This window comes from Callospermophilus lateralis, chromosome X (assembly GCF_048772815.1).
Source record: "Callospermophilus lateralis isolate mCalLat2 chromosome X, mCalLat2.hap1, whole genome shotgun sequence".
Lineage (NCBI taxonomy): Eukaryota > Metazoa > Chordata > Mammalia > Rodentia > Sciuridae > Callospermophilus > Callospermophilus lateralis.
The window spans coordinates 88,943,144-88,962,147 of NC_135325.1; the positions used below are offsets into that span (position 1 = coordinate 88,943,144).

A 19,004-nucleotide genomic window follows, 5' to 3' on the forward strand; every position below is an offset into this window, starting at 1 on the left:
TTAATCTTTCTTTTATATATTTATTTTTATGTGGTACTGGGGATCGAAACTAGTGCCTCACACATGCTAGGCATGCACTCCACCACTGAGCCAAAACACATGCCCAGGGTGTAAGTTTTATGTCTAATTCTATGTATTTATTTTTTGATGCAGACATATAATTGGTCCAGAAACATCTATTGAAAAGACTGTCCTTGCTCCATTGCATTTCTTTCACTCTTTGTTGAAGATTAGTTGATGATGTGTATGTATATTTATGAGCTCCCCAATTCTGTTCCATTGACCTATGTCTATTCTTTTGCCATTACCACATAGTTGTGATTATTGCACCTTCACAGTGTATACATCCTTGTATATAAACCTTTGAATACAATGCTATTCTTAATAAAAAAAATTCCTAGAAGCAGATTTCTTAAGTTAAAGATTTTGGATGCTTTCAAATTCACAATCTACATTGCAAAATTGACTTACACAAAAGCTATGCTAATTTCCCTTCCCATTAACAGTGGACAGAGATAGATATTTTTCAGTGCTTAAAACTTTTGACATCCAGGCATGGTGGCACACGCCTGTAATCCCAGTAGCCTGGGAGGCTGAGAGGACTGTGAGTTCAAAGCCAGCCTCAGAAATAGCAAGGTGCTAAGCAACTCAGTGAGACCCTGTCTCTAAATAAACATAAAACAGGGCTGGGGATGTGCCTCAGTGATTGAGTGCCCCTGAGTTCAATCCCTGGTACCAAAAAAAAAAAAAAAAAAAAAACAACTTTTGACAATTTTATGTGGAAAATGGATGGAACAAATATTTTTTTATTAGCAAGGATGAATATATATTCATTTTAGTAAAATATTTTATTCTACCTTTTATATTACCATTTTATGTTATTAACATAACATATTACTATTTTGTTATATTAACATTTTATGTTAATCTATATTTCCTAAGAGTATGTGCTCAAACTCATTAATTAATTAAAAGAACATAGAAAACTAAAGAACTCTTTTTAGCCAGAAATTCTGTGTTTTTCAGTCAAATCTGAGAAATATAACTTTTTTGTATAGACACAAACTAGACTTCTGCTCCACAATATTCTAGTAAGAAATAGTTTAAATATTTTAACAATCTCAGCATCTTGAACTGATGAGTGATGGTCAGGATATTCCCAAGACTAATGTCTAAATGTGGCATCTTTCCCTACCCTTGACATATCAGAGAGAGGAGAGTAACAGTCTATCAATAAATTTAATGTCTCATTAAAAAATACCAAAGTTATTTGCATTTCACATACACAACTTATTTTGACATTTCAGAAAAAATCTAAGTATACTTGGAAACAAATCCATGAAGGTGGTTCCTTCAAATGGCATTATTAGGCTAGCATAAATAGTAATAATTTCATGAACTAATACTTTTTTTAGTTCTTTCTCAATAATGTATTTTATTTCTTATTTTTTAGCATTTTTAAATTTTTAATTTTTTTCTAATTAGTTATACATGACAACAGAATGCATTTCATTTCATTATACACAAATAGAGCACAAATTTCCATTTCTCTGGTTGTACATGATGCAGAGTCACACCATTTGTGCAATCATACATGTACCTAGGGTAATGATGTCTATCTCATTTCACCATCTTTCCTGCCCCCATGCCCCTCCCCCTTGCCCAATTCAAAGTTCCTCCATTCCCCCCATGAACATCTCCCCATTATGTATCAGCATCCACTTATCAGAGAGAACATTCAACCGTTGTGGAACCACTAATACTTAAATGGAGGTAAACTAGAAGTTATTTTGTAGGATTAAATCCACATTGCAAAGTAGGACAGAACCTGAACACTATGCATTTGTTTCTGTATTAATTTTCTTGCTTGAATTACTACACTCAGGTTGACATCAGATCTACCTATTTAAAATATGAGATTTGATGAGCTTTGCTATCATCTATATGATTTGCATGATTGGATGATGTACCCCTTTCTTGAAGAAATTTGATAATAGAAGATATATACTTCTGGAAAACTAAGCAATCATTACAATAAAATAAGCTATAAAATGTGGATTCCATGTGCATTTTTTAAACTCTCATTCAACTTGTTAAAGATTCTAACATGTAGGAAAGGCTGACTCCCACAGACAGTATGTACTGATGCCAAAAGAAGGGTATTCTTCATTACTTTTAAGCAGGTTGCTCTTCTCTGAGATATTTTTAAAACAGATTATTTCACTGAATATTAAATAAATCACTTTAATATGTCTGAGTACACCATTATTCATGAAAAACAGGGATAACCCAAACAACTAATTTCAACCAATATGTGCAATTTTCCCCAAATTCAGTCTATAAAGAATATTGTTAGACAAAGTGTGAAAACTGAATGATATAAATTTTCCTCCTCCAAATTTGGCTCAAAAACCAGGAAATAAATGATTAGTTCCTAGAAAATAGAGCTCAATGAATGATCATGGGGCTGGGATTGTGGCTCAGCAGTAGAGTACTCGCCTAGCACGGGCGGGACTTGAGTTAGATTCTCAGCACCACATAAAAAAATAAATAAATAAATAAAGGCATTGTGTTGTGTCCATCTACCAAAAAAAAAAAAAAAAAAAGATTCATTCTCTCTCTCTTAAAAAAAAAAAAAGAAGAAAATGATGATCATAATAATAACAGCAGAAAACACCTAATATTCGTGAAGCACTTTCTAAGAGCCAGGTTCTTTTCTAAGGGCTTTACATATATTAATTCACTAAATTCTCACAATAATCCTACAATGTTGGTCCCATTATCTCAATTTTACAAATGAGGAATCAGAAGCATAGAGAGATGTTGAAACTTGCCCAAGTTGACATGATGAGTCAACTATGGAAATGGCATTCAAGCCTAAGTAGTCTGACTTTAGAACCAATGATTATGGCCATTATATAATTGTGTGTCTTCTGCTATGTAGTTGGTAAGGTACAGGTCACACATTTTTAGAACTTGAGAAGGGTTTCCACACATTCTTGTCTCATCTTTTCTCAAACATCCTTACACTTCACTTTTGACATATAACTTTGATCACCTTTCAAAGAACTGGTGTTATTTGTAGTGAAGGCAAGTCATACTCAGACTACATCAAATGGTATAGAGAGTAAAGACATTATTTTGCATTTTTTGTATCTATGTCAGTGACAAAACATAAAGTGTATGCTCATACTCTCAAGGGATTTGAAATCTTGTTGAGAAGACAAAAATCATCCCCAGCTAAAATTTCATTTTCATTCTTTTTAAAACAAATAGCATTTTCCTCATGTGTTACATGGAATTTATTCTACATATTATACCAGTACCTTCTAAACTATGTTTTTTTCTTAAAAATATTTTAGTTATAGATGAACACAATATCTTTATTTATCTTTATGTGGTGCTGAGGCTCAAACCCAGGGCCTCACACATGCCAGGCAAGCGCTCTACCACTGAGCCACAACCCTAGCCCTAAACTATGCTTCTTAAGGATATAAATATCTTCCTCAAACACTAAATGCTGATAGTAACCTGATCCTAATACAAACATAGTGGTTTTTCATCAAGTACATTGGTCTTTTTTTTTTTTTTACAAAATCTTTTTTAGTTTTAGCTTGACAAAACATCTTTATTTTATTTACTTATTCTTATGTGGTGCTGAGGATCGAACCCAGTGCCTCACATGTACTAGGTGAGTGCTCTACCACTGAGCCACAGCCCTAGCCCAAGTACATTGGCCTTATTATCTCCATGGTATAGGATCTGTCCACTTTTATTCCAGAGAGAAATCCACAACTCCTTGAAAGAGCAAAATTCAGGAACTGGATGAAAGCAAGGAGCTGAATAGTAACATCATTGGTGCTATTAAACAATGCTTCTGCAATTACTGACAATAATATCTTTTCAAGCAGATGACACATGTAAACACCATAATCTTCAAAACCTGGTTTTGCATGGCTGTTCAAAGTGGAGTGGTTAGTACAAATTTACTGATTTCTCTATGAACACACTAGATATTATCAATTTTCAAAAATTATGATAAAGTCAATTGCAGCACATGCTTTTAAGTTTGACCTTTTAAAATTTGTTTGGCTCCACTTAGCAGAGAATTTAGTGAGTTATACAGTATAATCAACCACACCTAAAGTTCCAGTATGTCACCTTGGATCAGTCACACAAATGAGATGATTTTATTGAAGCAAAGACATCTCATCAACTTTTAGGAGACATGAAGGAAAAAAAGTGATGTGATTACTTGCCAATACCTGAGAGATACCAGCTGGAGAATGCATGACTTTCTATTAAATAATGGTTCTCTGAGAGTAGAATTTGATCCCAAAGGAATTCCAAGTAATATATGAAATGGACCTTCAACCTGCATCATCATAGTTATTTTTCAAATGGTTCAGCTGGCATTTAATTATAAATGGAAATCCCTGCTATTTTAGTGGCCCCTGTTAAGAAGAACAAAAATTCCAAAAAGTAAATAGCAAAAGGGATGAGTCATTGTACCATCAATGTTGTGCCCAATCATTATTTCCCATCTTCCAAGATTAGGTCAAAAGGTCAATAACCCCATCACCAATCCAAAAGCAAGAAAAAATTCCATGAACTGTTTTTGATAAGAGCTATTACTGTAGACACACCATCATGTCAGTATTACAATAATATTTATTCTGTTATAACACATATGGTCAGTGGAGAAGGAGAGATGGATCTTTGCTGTTCATTATATGAATAGATACAAGTAAACAAATTGTCTTCTTTTTTCCAAGGGTTGAACCCAGGGGCGCTTAACCACTGAGCCACATGCCCAGCCCTTTTTATTTTTATTTTGAGACAAGGTCTCGGTCAGTTGCTTAGGGCCTCACTGAATTGCTGAGGCTGGCTTTGAACTTGCCATCCTCTCACCTCAACCAGGGAATAAATTTCTCCTTTAATTATTTATTTTTTAAAAAGTTCCTAGATGGCTGGGGTTGTGGCTCAGTGGTAGAGTGCTCGCCTAGCATGTGCAAAGCCCTGGGTTCAATCCTCAGCACCACTTAAAAATAAAAATAAATAAAATAAAGGTATTGTGTCCAACTACAACGAAAAAAGGTAAATATTAAAAAAAAGTTTCTAGAGCAGTGAAGAAAACTAAAGACATAAATACTTTTCTTCTTTGTTTATCAGAATTGTATGAAGGGCAATATATAGTAATTGCATAATTTTTTTCTAATTTTTCTGGCATAGAGTTTCTAAAGTTGAAGACTATCAAATTCCCTCAGGACTTTAAGACTTCATTTCTAGGCTGTGGAAACCAGTGAAAAGGGGAAGCCAGAAAGAAGCCAAATTCTTCATTCTGTAAATACAGCTGATTCCCTTATCCTGGAATTAACTATCTTATTCCTATTCACTGGATCATTTGCCCCCAATTATATATATATATATATATTTCCCCCCCCCACTGGACATATATGTTGAGTGTCCTATTCGCAGAATGGGCCTCCTATTATTCATCTTGTGACTATTTCAGATTTTTGCTAACAGGTGGGCAAACTCAATGAAAAGAAAAGGGTTTATAATTCAAGAGGTTTGACAGTCAAGCAAGGTGACACCATTGGCTAAGATAAAACTGGAGATTTTCCATGAAATTCCAATTCATTGTGAACTTCTATCTCTGATTAGTATGGCTAACTGATAGTTGATAGTATTCTCATTAATCTTTCTTATAAGGACACGGGGAGATCCTTTCATAGAAATGTTACTTGGCTGATGTAACCTGACCTGAGTATATTTTTCTAGCAAAGATAATCTCTTCCATGTCTTATGGCCTAGGATTTTGGGCAAAAATACAAGCCCCCATTCAAAGATATAACCAATTATTCTTTCTGTCTGCACCTCAGCTTCATAAGCCTCAGTTAAAGGACACTTTCCATTTTGTCATGAATAGTTTCTTTTTCTTTGGTCAAGAAAACAAGTTGGACTCTTAAACTTTTTACAACAGAATCAAATTTACATCCCATGCAAATAAATGTAAACCACCAAATTTTCACTATTTCTTCACCATCAGTGCATTTGAAGACTCCAATTGTGAATAGACATAATAAATCCTGATCTAAACTGGTTACAAGATTGTGCTTCATTTTTGTAAAACAATATGTATATATAGCTGAACTTAGAATAAAAGAACACACACCAGATAACTATGGTTGAGATTACTGATGATTTTTGTTTTCCTTATAGTTTTATGTATTTTCTGAATGTTTAACAATGAGCATCTATTTTAAAATCAGAAAAGATATTATGTTGATGTAAAGGTTGCTTAGGGCATCTGGTAGGGTAGTAGACAATTCAGACTAGTAAGCATATTGAACATCCATCTGTTTAAGAATGCTATGTTGTATCTTTCAATTAATTAAGGTCATTCAAAGGTAAAGGACCTGTACTGTATTCCCTTACTGCTTGTGGAAAGATGTTTATTAAGTTATAATTTAATGTTTGTACTCTTACTTTCACAGAGGGTTAATAAAGAAATACAAAATAGATAGATAATTCTTCTCCCTTCTAAGAAGCCAGGATTAAGGATGATCTTCTTGTACCACCCAGAATGTGCTTTATTCAAACATCTCATAATCAATCCAAGTGGTAGATGAGAGGTGGGAATAGTCTGTAGCTGAATCTGCAAGTTTTCCAACAAGCCTGAAATTTCTATTTTTATCTTTTCAGGAGGAATAAGCCAAATTTACAGTGCAAATACTATAATCTACTAAACCACATGCTAAATACATCTATTCTTTCTGCTTTCTTCAGATGACCTCTATTTTATTTCATCTTTAAAATCATTATTTTCCACCTAGACTTTCATCTCTAAACTATATCTAACCTTTTTTGAAACAACCAGTCTATAAATCTTGTTTTTAACTTTTGAAGTTGTAGGTGGACACAGTACCTTTATTTTATTTTTATGTGGTTCCAAGATCGAACCCAGAACCTCACACATGCTAGGCAAGCGTTCTACCACTGAGCTACAACCCCAGCCCCAGGCTATAAATCTTAAAGGAATAAAATTACTTTGCAATGACTCTGTGACAATATATAAAGTCCAGGTAGTTTGCTTCAAGTACCCAAAACCAGGGCTTTGATTTCCCTTGCCCCGCCTCCCTATCCCCTATTTTGTTGTCCCTTAGTTCTCTGTCCAGGAAGCAAGAATTCTCGAATTTTTACTTCAAAGGACATGAATGACTCAACCAATACCACACAGCAAGCATCACAGGACTGACCAAAATATCAGTTCTCTTGACTTCAAGTGCAGTCCTCTTTCCACTAAACTACAGGGACATTCCAATCCTACTGAGAAGGCAAGGAAATCTAAGAAGTATGGATATAAAGGCACATATTTTTAACCTTCCTCACAACTTTCCTTTGGCTTAGATTCCTTAGGTTCCTGAATATTTTCAGTCCTAGTCCCAGTCTTTTAACTCCCAAATATTATACTGCCTCTCTTAGGAATTCCTGCTACAAAGTTCTTTATTCATTCACTTGGATCATCTCTAATGTATTAAGTAGCTACCATGTGTAAGAGACTGGGCTTCTATTCAACAGAATGAATTGGCTTCCTCAAAGAATTGCTAGAGGCAAATTGGTGTAGTAAACAGAACACTGAATTTGGAGACATGGATTTTGGTTCCAACTCTGGCTAGGACTTGCTCTTCGTCCCTGTATGGTCATTTGACCTCATTTGGTTTCAAATATCGATCTTAAAATTAAGGGTATAATATAATTTGACTTGTTGGAGAAATGCTCTAATAGCTACCATTCATTAAAAGCTAACTATGAGGGATGGGTTGTGGCTCAGTGGTAGAGCACTTGCCTCACATGTGTAAGGCAGTGAGTGTGATTCTCAGCACTGCATATAAATATGAATAAATAAAAATCCACCAGCAACCAAAAAGGTAGTTTTAAAAAAGCTAACTATGAGGGCTAGGGTTGTAGCTCAGTGGTAGAGAGCATGCCTAGCATGTGTGAGGCACCGGTGTTCAATCCTCAGCACCACATAAAAATAAATAAATAAAATAAAGGTTCACTAACATCTAATTTTTTAAAAAAGCTTACTGCGAGCCAGGCACTGTGCAAAAGCACTTGGTATACACAATTTCATTTATTCTTCAAATTACCATGATGATAATCATTATGCTATTGTTTCCCCTGTGTTCTGATAAGAAAACTATTGCTGGAGTGGATAAGTAACATTCCCAAGGTACATAAGACAGTCATGGAGCTGGGAGCTGAATCTAGGCTAACTTCAGAACCTCCATGCCAAGCCACATTGTAGTCTCCCAAAATAAAATAATAATTAAGAATTTACTTTAGAAACATGAAACTATCTAATTTTAAAATATAATTCCTTTCTTCTACTTCCAACTACTTAAACTTCTAAGATGTGACTAGGTCTACTCTTTTGCTTGCTTCTTATTATTATCCAATAATCACCTTAAATGTCCAAGAAGAACCTGGAAAACCCACGCCTTTCTGGCTGGCTTTCACAACAGAGACAGAGAGATCTGGTGGCCTCTGAAGATGGTGCTTCACATATCTCAGGCTTTCTAAATATCTTCTTCCTTCTCTTCAATCTTTTCATGGCCTTCCTTTCCTGAGAAGTCCAGAGGCCCACGTTAAGGCAAATATGAATGTTAGAAACTTTTTTCTCTTAAGGAGAAAAATGAATGAGAACCAGGTCCCTTGAAGATCCAATCAACTCACCTTATAAAACAGGGATAGACTCCATGAAATAGATATGTGAACAATTTCTCTCTAAGTCTTTGCCAGACTTGGCACAGGCTGGCCCATTAGAAATATATAATAGAATATTTTTAATAATTCAATTTTCAACCTCACTTTGATCAATAGTTCATTACCTAAGTTAGATCTGCCAAACGGGATGAACTCTTCAGCCCATTTGTCCCATATTTGCATGAATATTATGCTGTGAATGTTACGCTCCTTTGAACTTCAAAAGAACTTCCTGGCCTCATTGACTACAACTTTAACAACAGAACATAAAGGAGTTACAGAAAGATCTTTCCCTGGCTAAAGACCTCAAACCTTGCTGGGGGGTGGACAGTAACAAACTTTTACATAAGCAACAAATGGCTCATTCATCCATTGAAGAGAATTATCAGTATTTCCTGGTCTGGGAAGCCTGTCTTCTCTCTTATGAAAACAACTGTAACTGTGGCTAATTAGCTAACAGCAAGTGGCAGCACAAACCTTCACCATTTCTTGTCAAAGAGCTTTCCTCAAATAAAGCATTTTTTCCAGCCCTTGTCATATTTCTTCCTTCAATTGAGAGAGCATCTTTCACCATAAGAGTATTCCACCTACATTCCACCATGATGCTCCAAATAGGAGAGCAAACAGATGACAGAACCTCTTCCTTGACCTACAAGCTTATATTCAAACCAGCTCCAGAAAATATTTTGGGTTCCTTGGGTAAAATGGAATGAGACCACAAAGAGAGATATGAAGGTTTATTTCTCGTTTTCCCAGTTACTTTTTAAATTTAAAAAATAAACCTGCTTGACCTTCATCAACTCCCATACCAACTACCCTTCTCCAGAACTGGACAGTAAAAACATGAGAAATGTGATATTCTTTTACTTTAAAAGACTTTTCCCTGATGAAAAAGCCATACTTGCCAACTGTGGAAACTTTGGAATAGATAGAAGCAGCACAAAGAAGAACAAAAATAACATTCATAATCTTAACATTCTGAGATTAAAAAAATAGTTCCCTATTGCATACCATGCATGAATATAAATTTCAAATGGAATAGAAAAATATGGATAAACTCCTAAATTTTGGCAGCAGCAGAAGAAAATATAAGACTATAGGTGGGGAAAACCTTAGGAATAAGAAATCCAGCAGCCATACAGGAAATGAATGACAGATCTGAATACATAAAATTTTAAAACTTCAATATGAAAAATACAACTTATACAAAGTTTAAAGCAAATGACAGAATGAGAAAAATAATATATGTTATATAAAAGGCTAGTGACAAAATTTGAAATAACAAAAGGTTAATAAATAAGCTTTTATACATAAATAAGATATGCAGCCCAAATGGAAAAAAACAGGTGATTCACTGAAGAAATTTAATTGAACTAAAATATTGTTGATAAGATGCTACAGCAATAGAAAAATCAAAGCAAAACGAAAATATGATTTCTCATATTAAACAGTCCTCTAAGTACAAAGATTAATACTCTCCAAAGTTATTATAAATGGACTCCCATAGACAGATGGTGAGATTGTAAATTAATACAACTTATTTGAGGAAAAGTTTGGCAGTATTTACCAAGATTAAAACTGAACATTTTGGGGTTGGGGCTGTAGTTCAGTGGTAAAGTGCTTGCCTCACATTTATGAGGCACTGGGTTCAATCCTCAGTACCACATAAAAATAAATAAAAATACTGTGTGTTCATCTACAAATAAATATTTTTTAAAAAACTGAGCATGCACTTTGTCCAAAAATTTCTCACAAATACTTTCATTAGTGTCTAAGATGTTCACTAATGCCTTGCTTATAATGGCAAAAATGGAATCAACCTTAATATCTACAAATAGAGACTGGCTAAAAAAATCATGGTACACATACACAATTGGAAGCTATAAAAACATTAGAAAGTATATGGCACTGTTATATTGCAATGTTATGACATCAAAGGATATCCTACTCATATTGTTGAGTAAAAGCATGTTACAGGAAAATGTGTATAAGCTCCAATTTCTGTGAAAGAAAAAACCATATAGACATGTGTGTATGGTTTCTGAACACAAAGAAAAGTTTTGAAGTGCATATAGCAAATCACTAGTTATGTTTACTTTTGAAGAATGAAATGGGAGTTAAGGGGTACATGTTCTTTATGCAGTTAGATATTTTCATTTTGTTTTGAATAATAAGCATATGTTAATTATAATTTAAGAAATCTAAATATAAGTTAATTTATACATTTTCCAGAACCACCAAATATTCATTAAGCAGTCCTTTCAAATGGTAGTATGATGTTATATTACTTTGATCATTTATGTAACCAATCCCCTATGGATTGACATTTCTGTTTCTAACTTCTCATCATTAGAAGTGCATTGTCTCTGCATACATATTGTGTGTGTGTGTGTGTGTGTGTGTGTGTGTGTGTGTGTGTTTTAAGTCAACTTAATGGGACACACACTTTGAGGTTTTCTCTTTAGTAGAGATAACTTTGTACATCTTTCAGATAGTCAGCTTGTGTGCAGCCACATAGAATGAAGCTCACTGAGGGAATGAACTTGGACTCATGACTATAATCCTGAAATATTAGAGCAGAACTGGGTGATTTAGGCCATCTGTTACACAATTGCTTTTATGCCACCTGGATATTAAAATGGCTGGAGACAAATTCATAGGCACTATGAAACATTAGAAAATACTAATTTGGGTACATAAGTATTTTTAAAATTACAGCTCTCTTTGGTTTTTCAACAAAGCTTTAAGTTTCATGGAACATGTTCTTCAATACTTCTTAAATATCGAAGGCCTCACAGAAGAGATAGTCTAATTAGAGGTCCACGCTTTCTCCATGAAGCCATCAGTAACAGGCCATAATGGAAGTTTCTTTCTAAGAGAGGAGGGATGTTTAATTCCTGATAATTATAATTTGAGCTAAGAATAAATCTACAATATTTCTATCACATCCACTTAAATCAAGAAGAACTTTTGGAAGAGGAAGGCTCTGAAGATGGACTATATTCAAGCAGAAGCCAGAGGAGGTAGTTTAAGGAATACAAGGAGAGAGGGGCATGGATCCAAGTTTCCTTACTGAGATCATGCCCTGATAAACTTCTTTTGGTGTCCCAAGCTTACTAGATAGCACTACAGAGCACTCATGCTTAAAAGCCTAACCAAAATCACTATTTCTCCTGGGAAGAAGATTAAGTTTACTATGAAAATCACAGTGGGACAGAAATGCATTTAACTATGGAATAAGCTTGGCACCATCCTCCCTGTCAGCAAGCCTTCTGCCTGATATATTTAACTTATGCTGATAAAGGAGATAAATGTTTAAGTGATGGGCTTCAGATGCTGCTGTGCTGCAGCTCCTACCAAGAATATTTTCATAGCTTCTTCTCATGAATAAGTTCAGTGGAGCAGAGAATGCCCCTCTTGGACCAATTCCACTTTGTGCTTCTTTCTGATGCAGGCATAAAGGGGAACTAGAGTTATGGTTTTTCCTTCAAATATAGAGCAAGCAGCCACCTCAGAGGTTGCTGCACTTGACCTGATGAAGGTAAAGCCCATACTATACAAAGGCAGCACGAAGCACCTAACAAGATCAGAAATGTCAATGGTTCCTCATAAATCTCCCAAATGTGGTGGTAAGGAGGGTTAATTATCACCCTCTCCTGCCACTCTCTGCTTTCTCCAATGTGTTAGCCCATCACACGGATCGCTGACTTTCTAGAAATATTCCCTGGCTTTGCAGGGACGTTCCTTTCAATAAATGGCATCCAATTTACTACCGGTCCCTGGAATCTCAATTTCCTCAAAGGATTTTTCATCTGAATCCAGTTCATGTGGAGGTTTCTTCCTTCCCTGTTTTTCGGCACAAGGAAACAGGCAGAGCCTGCTTTACTTTTTCTTTTCTTTTTTTCTTTTCTGTGTTATTCTTTTTCATAAACTGAAAACCTTTGCTTCAGTATCTAAAATTTGGGAAAAAATCCAGCTCATCTGTCAGATATTTCTAGAGTTACGTAAAATGGAATGGGAATTGTACAATTTAGAAAAGGAAAGGGGAAATAGGCTAATGTGTCATGTGTTCTATCAGATGAAAACTATATAATAATCAGAAAAACAGCACCAAACTTAGTTAGCCTTATTCAAAAATCCTCATTCTTTTATCAACTCATGAATAAACCAGTAACATTCACTTTCTTCTTATAGAATAGCAGAATGGCCACATTTGGGTTAAATCACAGTCCCTACAGAGTATAGCCACATTTGCAAAGAAATTAAAAGAAAGTATATTATTTTTAAACTCAAGACACTTACGTTTTACTTGTTCTGCTTTGCTTCCTTCTAGGAAAAGAGAGAACAACAGGAAAGAAAATATGTATTTCATGCCTCCCATTTTCCACTTTTTTCTCATTTGGGTCACTGCAAAATGTAACTCAGAATCTTCAAGGAGCAGTGTACTCAAGCTGTTGGAAAGAAGCAGAAAAAAAGACTTAAAACAGATACCTTGTAACGGATAGGGATCACTGATGCTTAGGGGTCTAGCTTGCTAGAAAAGAAGTGCTGGAGAATTTACATGAGTGCAAGCATTGTTTGCCTGCATAAGAAAAAGAACTGCCTCTCTGGTCTTGCAAAGATGTAAGAGAAAATTCAAATGAATGAGCATGCATCACTATCCAACACTGAACCTAAATTTTTACAAGCAAGTCATGGGAAAATAAAAAATAAAATTTGAAATCCTTCTTTCCAAGGGAATTAAAGTTGATTTCTCAAGGGATTTTTTTTTTTTTTTTTTGAGAGAAAAGAGAAACTGGACTTTGCAAAAGGGCTATTTTGGCAAGCAAGGTAAAAATAATAGGCATGAGACTCAAGCAATTTCTGAAATAGAAGTTAATTAATCTAAGCTTCAAGACTACTGTTATCATTAATACTTTAGGGATCAATTACAAATTGATCAATATTTCTCCAGCGTCCTCTATGAGATCCATAAGGATCATTACATTGGAAGAGAGATGTAACAAGCAAATGGATGCAATTCAACACCTGAAAAGTTTTATTGCTTAGAATGGTTCAGACATATTCTTACCCATAAAGTCCACTGTAAAATGGAAATTTAAAATGGCCCATTTTAAGAGAAGTTAGGCCAACCTAAAACAGGTCATTTATTCACCTTGTACTACCATGCTAAAGACCATTAAAAGAACTGCAATTCTTTAAAATATGAGATTGGCATTTCCAGTCTAAGGGGTAGAAATCTTAAGCCCTTTTGAGCCTTGGAGCACAGAAAGTTTGCTGTAGCTCATACTCAGTCACGAGTCATTTCCATGGACTTCAGAGTTTGCAAAATTCTTCCAATAGGAGATTGGAAAATATTTAAATAGTCAAGAAACACAACACTCAATCTGGGGTTAACCCTGACTACGAACTAAACTCAATGATCTTTTCAGAAAGTCCAATTTAAATATCGGGCATGAAGAATTTGAAGGAATGCAAGATGCTCATTTTGGAGCACTGAGTCTCTTTGGGTTCTGAAGTAGATGCCACAGCTCCAACTTTAAATACTAGGAAGCTGCCAGCATCATTTAACATCCATTGTTTCAAATTATGCATATGTAACTGAAATAAACTGATCATAGAGAACAATTTATGCTATCGTGCAGGATTTGCAGTGGCCCATCTGCCTTCTTTCTCTACCTTTTCCGAGCTCCTTATAAAAGAATCAAATTCTCTTAAGACACTGTTCCTAGTTTCCAACATCCTGGATTCTGAAGTCTTGGTCCTCTCCGAGAGTTTATGGTCCAATTTCAATCCCTCAGAATATCTCTGTACCCTGAGAGCTACCAGGTTCCCCTGAAGCAAGACAACTGCATGAACAGTTAAATGCAGTTTCCCACCTTAGTGAGAGGTTCTTCCTGAGTCTACTTTTATAAGCTTATACCCCAGGTTTCCAAAAGAGAGAGCTTTTAAACTGCTGAAGTCCAATTTATCACAATCATATATAGATCTCAGGGGGTATTTTTAAAACCATGGCTTTTGGGTCTCCCCATGCAAGAACCAACAGGGTTGTTTTTCTTGTACAATGGTTGGGCGATTCGGTGAACAGTAGCATTGCTTCATAACTCAAGCTGGCAAGAAAACGGCCCTTAGAATTTTTTGCTTTTCTTGGGTCCCAGCTAATGTTATGAGCAAATAGAAAAGTTGGTGACTAGAGAGCAATTAATCTCTTTTGGCATTCCTGTCATCTGTGTGGCCTCCCAGGCGGTGATGGAGAACATCAGAAAATGAATCGCTTTATAAATATTCACTTTTGATTTACAAGATCCTGAAGTCCTGCCTTTGTATTCTGTGCAGAAATATGAACCGAGAAGAGTTCCCTTCCCAGGTCTCCCTACCATTCAATTTCTCTTTATCTTTTTAATTTTTTTATTTTTGGGGAAAGGGTGGTTCAAGACATTTGTTGGGACTGCAGGAGTAAACACAAGCAAGCAATGCTCAGCAAACATCCGACTCTTATTCTTGCAAAGAGCCAAACTGTCCTTAATTTTTCAAATTATACTTTGACCCAGTTAACTGGAGTTATTTCTGCATTAACTCTCTGTCGGCTTCACACAGGCTGTTGGGCCATCAAACTTGCACTGACTCTTTTACAGGTTACTTAGAAATGTAACCATTGACAAGTTTCAGGGGGATCCAGGACCCAACAAGAAAGCAACAAAGAAAACAAAATCCTACAATGAATACTGGGGGTGAGGGCTAGTCCGGGAAGGTTGTGGAATTTATAAGAGAACAGAAAAGTGTCTGATACTAAAGGAAAGGTATTGATTAAGGTGCCTGCCTGAAACAAGCATTCACATTGTTCCTTTACATCAAATGAGGGGACCAATGCTCCTTGCCCAGCTGTAACTGCAGAGTAATCTGGGCCATCAAGTGACAGGAGCCCACACTCAGAACAGGTCTCCTGGGTAGAACAGAACCAAAGAGACATTCCCAAAGGAAGGCTAAGGGATGAGCACATGTTAGTCAGTTCTTCATACCCCACAGTGTCTCTTTAATCCTCTGGAGAGGCTTGACTGACCTTGTAATCTCACATTCACTATCATCTGTGGGATAGCCCCTAGGGTAGCAATTTTCTTTCTGACAAACAATAAGAAAGACACTAGAGTCTCAGGCCCTTGTCCATCAGCTGAAATCCTCTCTTCACACTACCACCCAACAAGAAAAGCTCAGTTAACTCCTGGTGGGTTGCCACCAAAAAATGTCAGGGCTTAGCCCAGGATACCGCTTGTCAGAGGCAATATCTTCCTTGCTGCTTAGGAGTAGCAAAACAATGCCCTGTATTTGGCTTAAAAAACACCTTTCTATCTGTCATTTCACTTCATTCCACACAACGCCACCTTCAACATGGGCATGCAGAGGGCGACAGAGTGGGGGACAGAGAATTCAAATAAATTGAGCTAGTGGCAGGGATGGGAGGGACTGGAAGGCAGGTTTTCCAGGCCTATGTTCTAGCAATACCACTGTTTCCTGAGCCTAGAGTCTAAGTTCTGACCCCAGTGGCCTAGCCAGAAAATGAGGCAGAAGTCCAGAGGAGAGGGAAGCCTCTTGCCCCTCCACTCAGCTTCATTAACTTCAACACATTAACTTTAATCAGCCACCGGTCCAGGACACCAATCAATGAGAAAACAGGCTCTTGGACACATGCAGAATTATGGGGCCTGCAGAGTCCAGTTAGGCAGTTCCACAGGGAGTACCCTAGTGGCCTCTGAAAGCACCAGAACACGTAGAAACGTAGGCCGAGTGAGGAGTGGCGAGTTGTGAGTTCAAATCCAGAGCCCCCAACTTGCCTGGGTTCAGCGCCTTGGGCCCAGTGCCTTGGGCCCCACCTCCATCTCAGCGGCTGGCAGCTGGACCATAGGACGACTAGGGATGGCAGGTCCCAAAGTTCAAGGCTCCCTGGGGGAACTACCAGGGATGCCTCCAGCCAGCAGAAGGCACCCCACCTGTGCAAAGGCTGGAAAGGGACGTGGGGGAAGCGGGCGCCGAGCATCGCTCACTGACCTGGGCACTGGCCTCCGTCTGCCACGCGTGCACGCGCTTCGAGCTCCCCGGGACGCTCCTCCGAGGTCTGGGGCTCGCAGGTTGTGGCGAGAGCTACAGTGCGCGCGAGGGGGGAGGGGGGACTCAAAAGTGGGTGGGAGGAAAAACATCACCGCCCTCACACCACGAGGGAGCAGCGGCTCGCTCCGCTCCCGGGGGCAGAGCCAAGGCGCGGGCGCGCCGGCCCGGGGCCACCTGCCCGCCCGCCTGCCCGCTCCCCACTTGGCCCGAGAGGCGGGCCGCTCGCGGCTGGCGGGAAGTCCGCAAGCACGCAGCCCCTGCAAGCACGCACAACGGCTTTATTCCTGCTTCCCCAACCCGAAAGTTTAAAAACCGGGAGAAAGTGTGAGGCTCAGCCGGCGACTTTCCCATCACGCAGCGCCCCCACTGCACCCCCCCCCCTCCTTTGGCTAGGCGAGCGTTGGGGTCTTAAAGGGACCGCACATCTCCTCCGGCCCCTCCTCCCCCGTGCACTGGATGCACCTAGGAGCTTCCCACCGTTCGCGCGCGCCCTGAAGACCCTAGCTACCTTCTGTCTTCCCTGCCTGGAACTCCCTCACCCTTTCTCGCGAGGCAAAACGACTTTTGCAGGCGCACCTGGTACAATACTGGTGTACTGTATACAAGTTGGGCTGGCCCGGCAAATTACGCCCTAGCACGTCGCTTTAACATTTCGGGACATTTCGCAGATCTTTATTGTGGCAAGTGACAAAGGTTTGGCCTCGGTAAAGACGGGATGGAGATGGGGGTGGGGGCGGCGCTGGAGAGAACTTCGAAATCTACTTTCTGCTACAAAGAGAGCTCCCAAGCCCCATCAGAAAGGGCCTCTCTACTAATTGTTAAGGGTCTTGAGGAAGAAAACTGCTTTAGCAGTCCCAGAGAGTCCAAGTTGGGCCAAGACCCAGCCTTAAAATCACTCAGCACTGCTGATGTTTTGATGAACCTGAGACAAACTACTCCATATTTGTGTTCATTCAATGAAGCATAGTTGCAAAGAATTATCAAAATCTTTTAAGGCCCCTGAAAGTGCTGCCTTAACAGTACCCATTTATATCTGTAGTGCCTAAATTTGGAGGAGGAGAGCTGCTGGGCTTTTTTACATGAACTGCATAATATCAATATTCCTAACGTGTAGATCCTTACTGGGTACTTTTTTTTTTTCAATAGGGCAGGGGACTATGGCAAAACTGAGGCAGCTCAGCCACCTCCTCTTTACCCCCATTCTTGAGATCAGGACAGGAAGATTTCAGATACATCACTTAGAGTAAGGGTCATGAATTCATTAGAAGGGAAGGAAAGGTTAAAAGAGGACTCTCTCAAGGGAGAGAGTGGGTTATCTCAGAAAGGAGAGGGGAAAATGTGTCCCTCTGTTTTATTGTGGGTCCTAGGAAAGTTTCCAGATAGTCTCGACCAGGTCCACCTCTTGACTTTTGACCAACAGCAGAATGACATCAGAGTTTCAAGTCCCCACTACCATGACAACTCTAGGTCACTTTGGCCCATGCTGACCAATTCTAATTGGAACCTGGTCTAACAGATTTTGTAATTAGGGGAAATTATCCTTATCTCCCTGAGTTCTGGGATCTGCTCTATGTAAGGGGCACAAAAGTCCCCCTTTTCAGGGTAACTTGTGTTCTTATTGGCATTTCAGGCCTGTATTCCTCCTGCAGATAACAGGTAGTTTGCTGAGGAATGTAACATATCCTGTCGACTTTAGCCAGTCAGGGATGCAGGTAAATTGCTTTTTAAAAGAGAAAGCATGTGGGGGTCAGCATTGTGGGCCAGGTTTATAGAATTATTCCCTTGCAGGGCTGGGTTTCTGGCTTAGTGGCAGAGCACTTGCCTAGCATACATGAAGCCCTGAGTTCAATCCCCAGCACCCACCAAAAAAAAAAAAAAAAAAAGAATTATTCCCTTATCCTCATGTTCCCACTACTCAAGTCTGTCAGTTCCCTATCACTGGCATATGTATTATATCAATATTATTTTTAAATCCTCACAAGAAACTGAACTATCAGTGGCTTCAAGTGTGAGTTTCTGGAAACCATCTGAACCATTTGACTTAGTCAATGTTTTCATTTCACAGAAGAGAAATCTGATGTTGGAGGGTGTATGATGTAGCTAAGGTCACACAGCTAGTAAATGACAGA

At 38.1% G+C, this 19,004-nt stretch overlaps 1 protein-coding gene across 4 annotated transcripts in view; it reads right to left on the minus strand.

Moving 5' to 3' along the window:
- The window catches only part of Chrdl1 (chordin like 1), a 108,815-nt gene extending 91,851 nt beyond the window's left edge, over window positions 1–16,964 (minus strand). For 3 of the 4 annotated variants that reach the window (XM_077106579.1, XM_077106580.1, XM_077106578.1), the window contains exons 1-2: window positions 16,816–16,889; window positions 13,075–13,223 (exon numbers count right to left, since the gene is read on the minus strand). In XM_077106579.1, coding sequence (XP_076962694.1) covers window positions 13,075–13,171 — 97 coding nt within the window. In that variant the 5' untranslated portion in view covers window positions 13,172–13,223; window positions 16,816–16,889. Of the gene's footprint in view, window positions 1–13,074; window positions 13,224–16,815 lie in introns of all 4 variants that reach the window. The other variant, XM_077106577.1, reaches the window with a different exon arrangement.
- Between the last annotated feature and the right edge of the window lie 2,040 nt (window positions 16,965–19,004).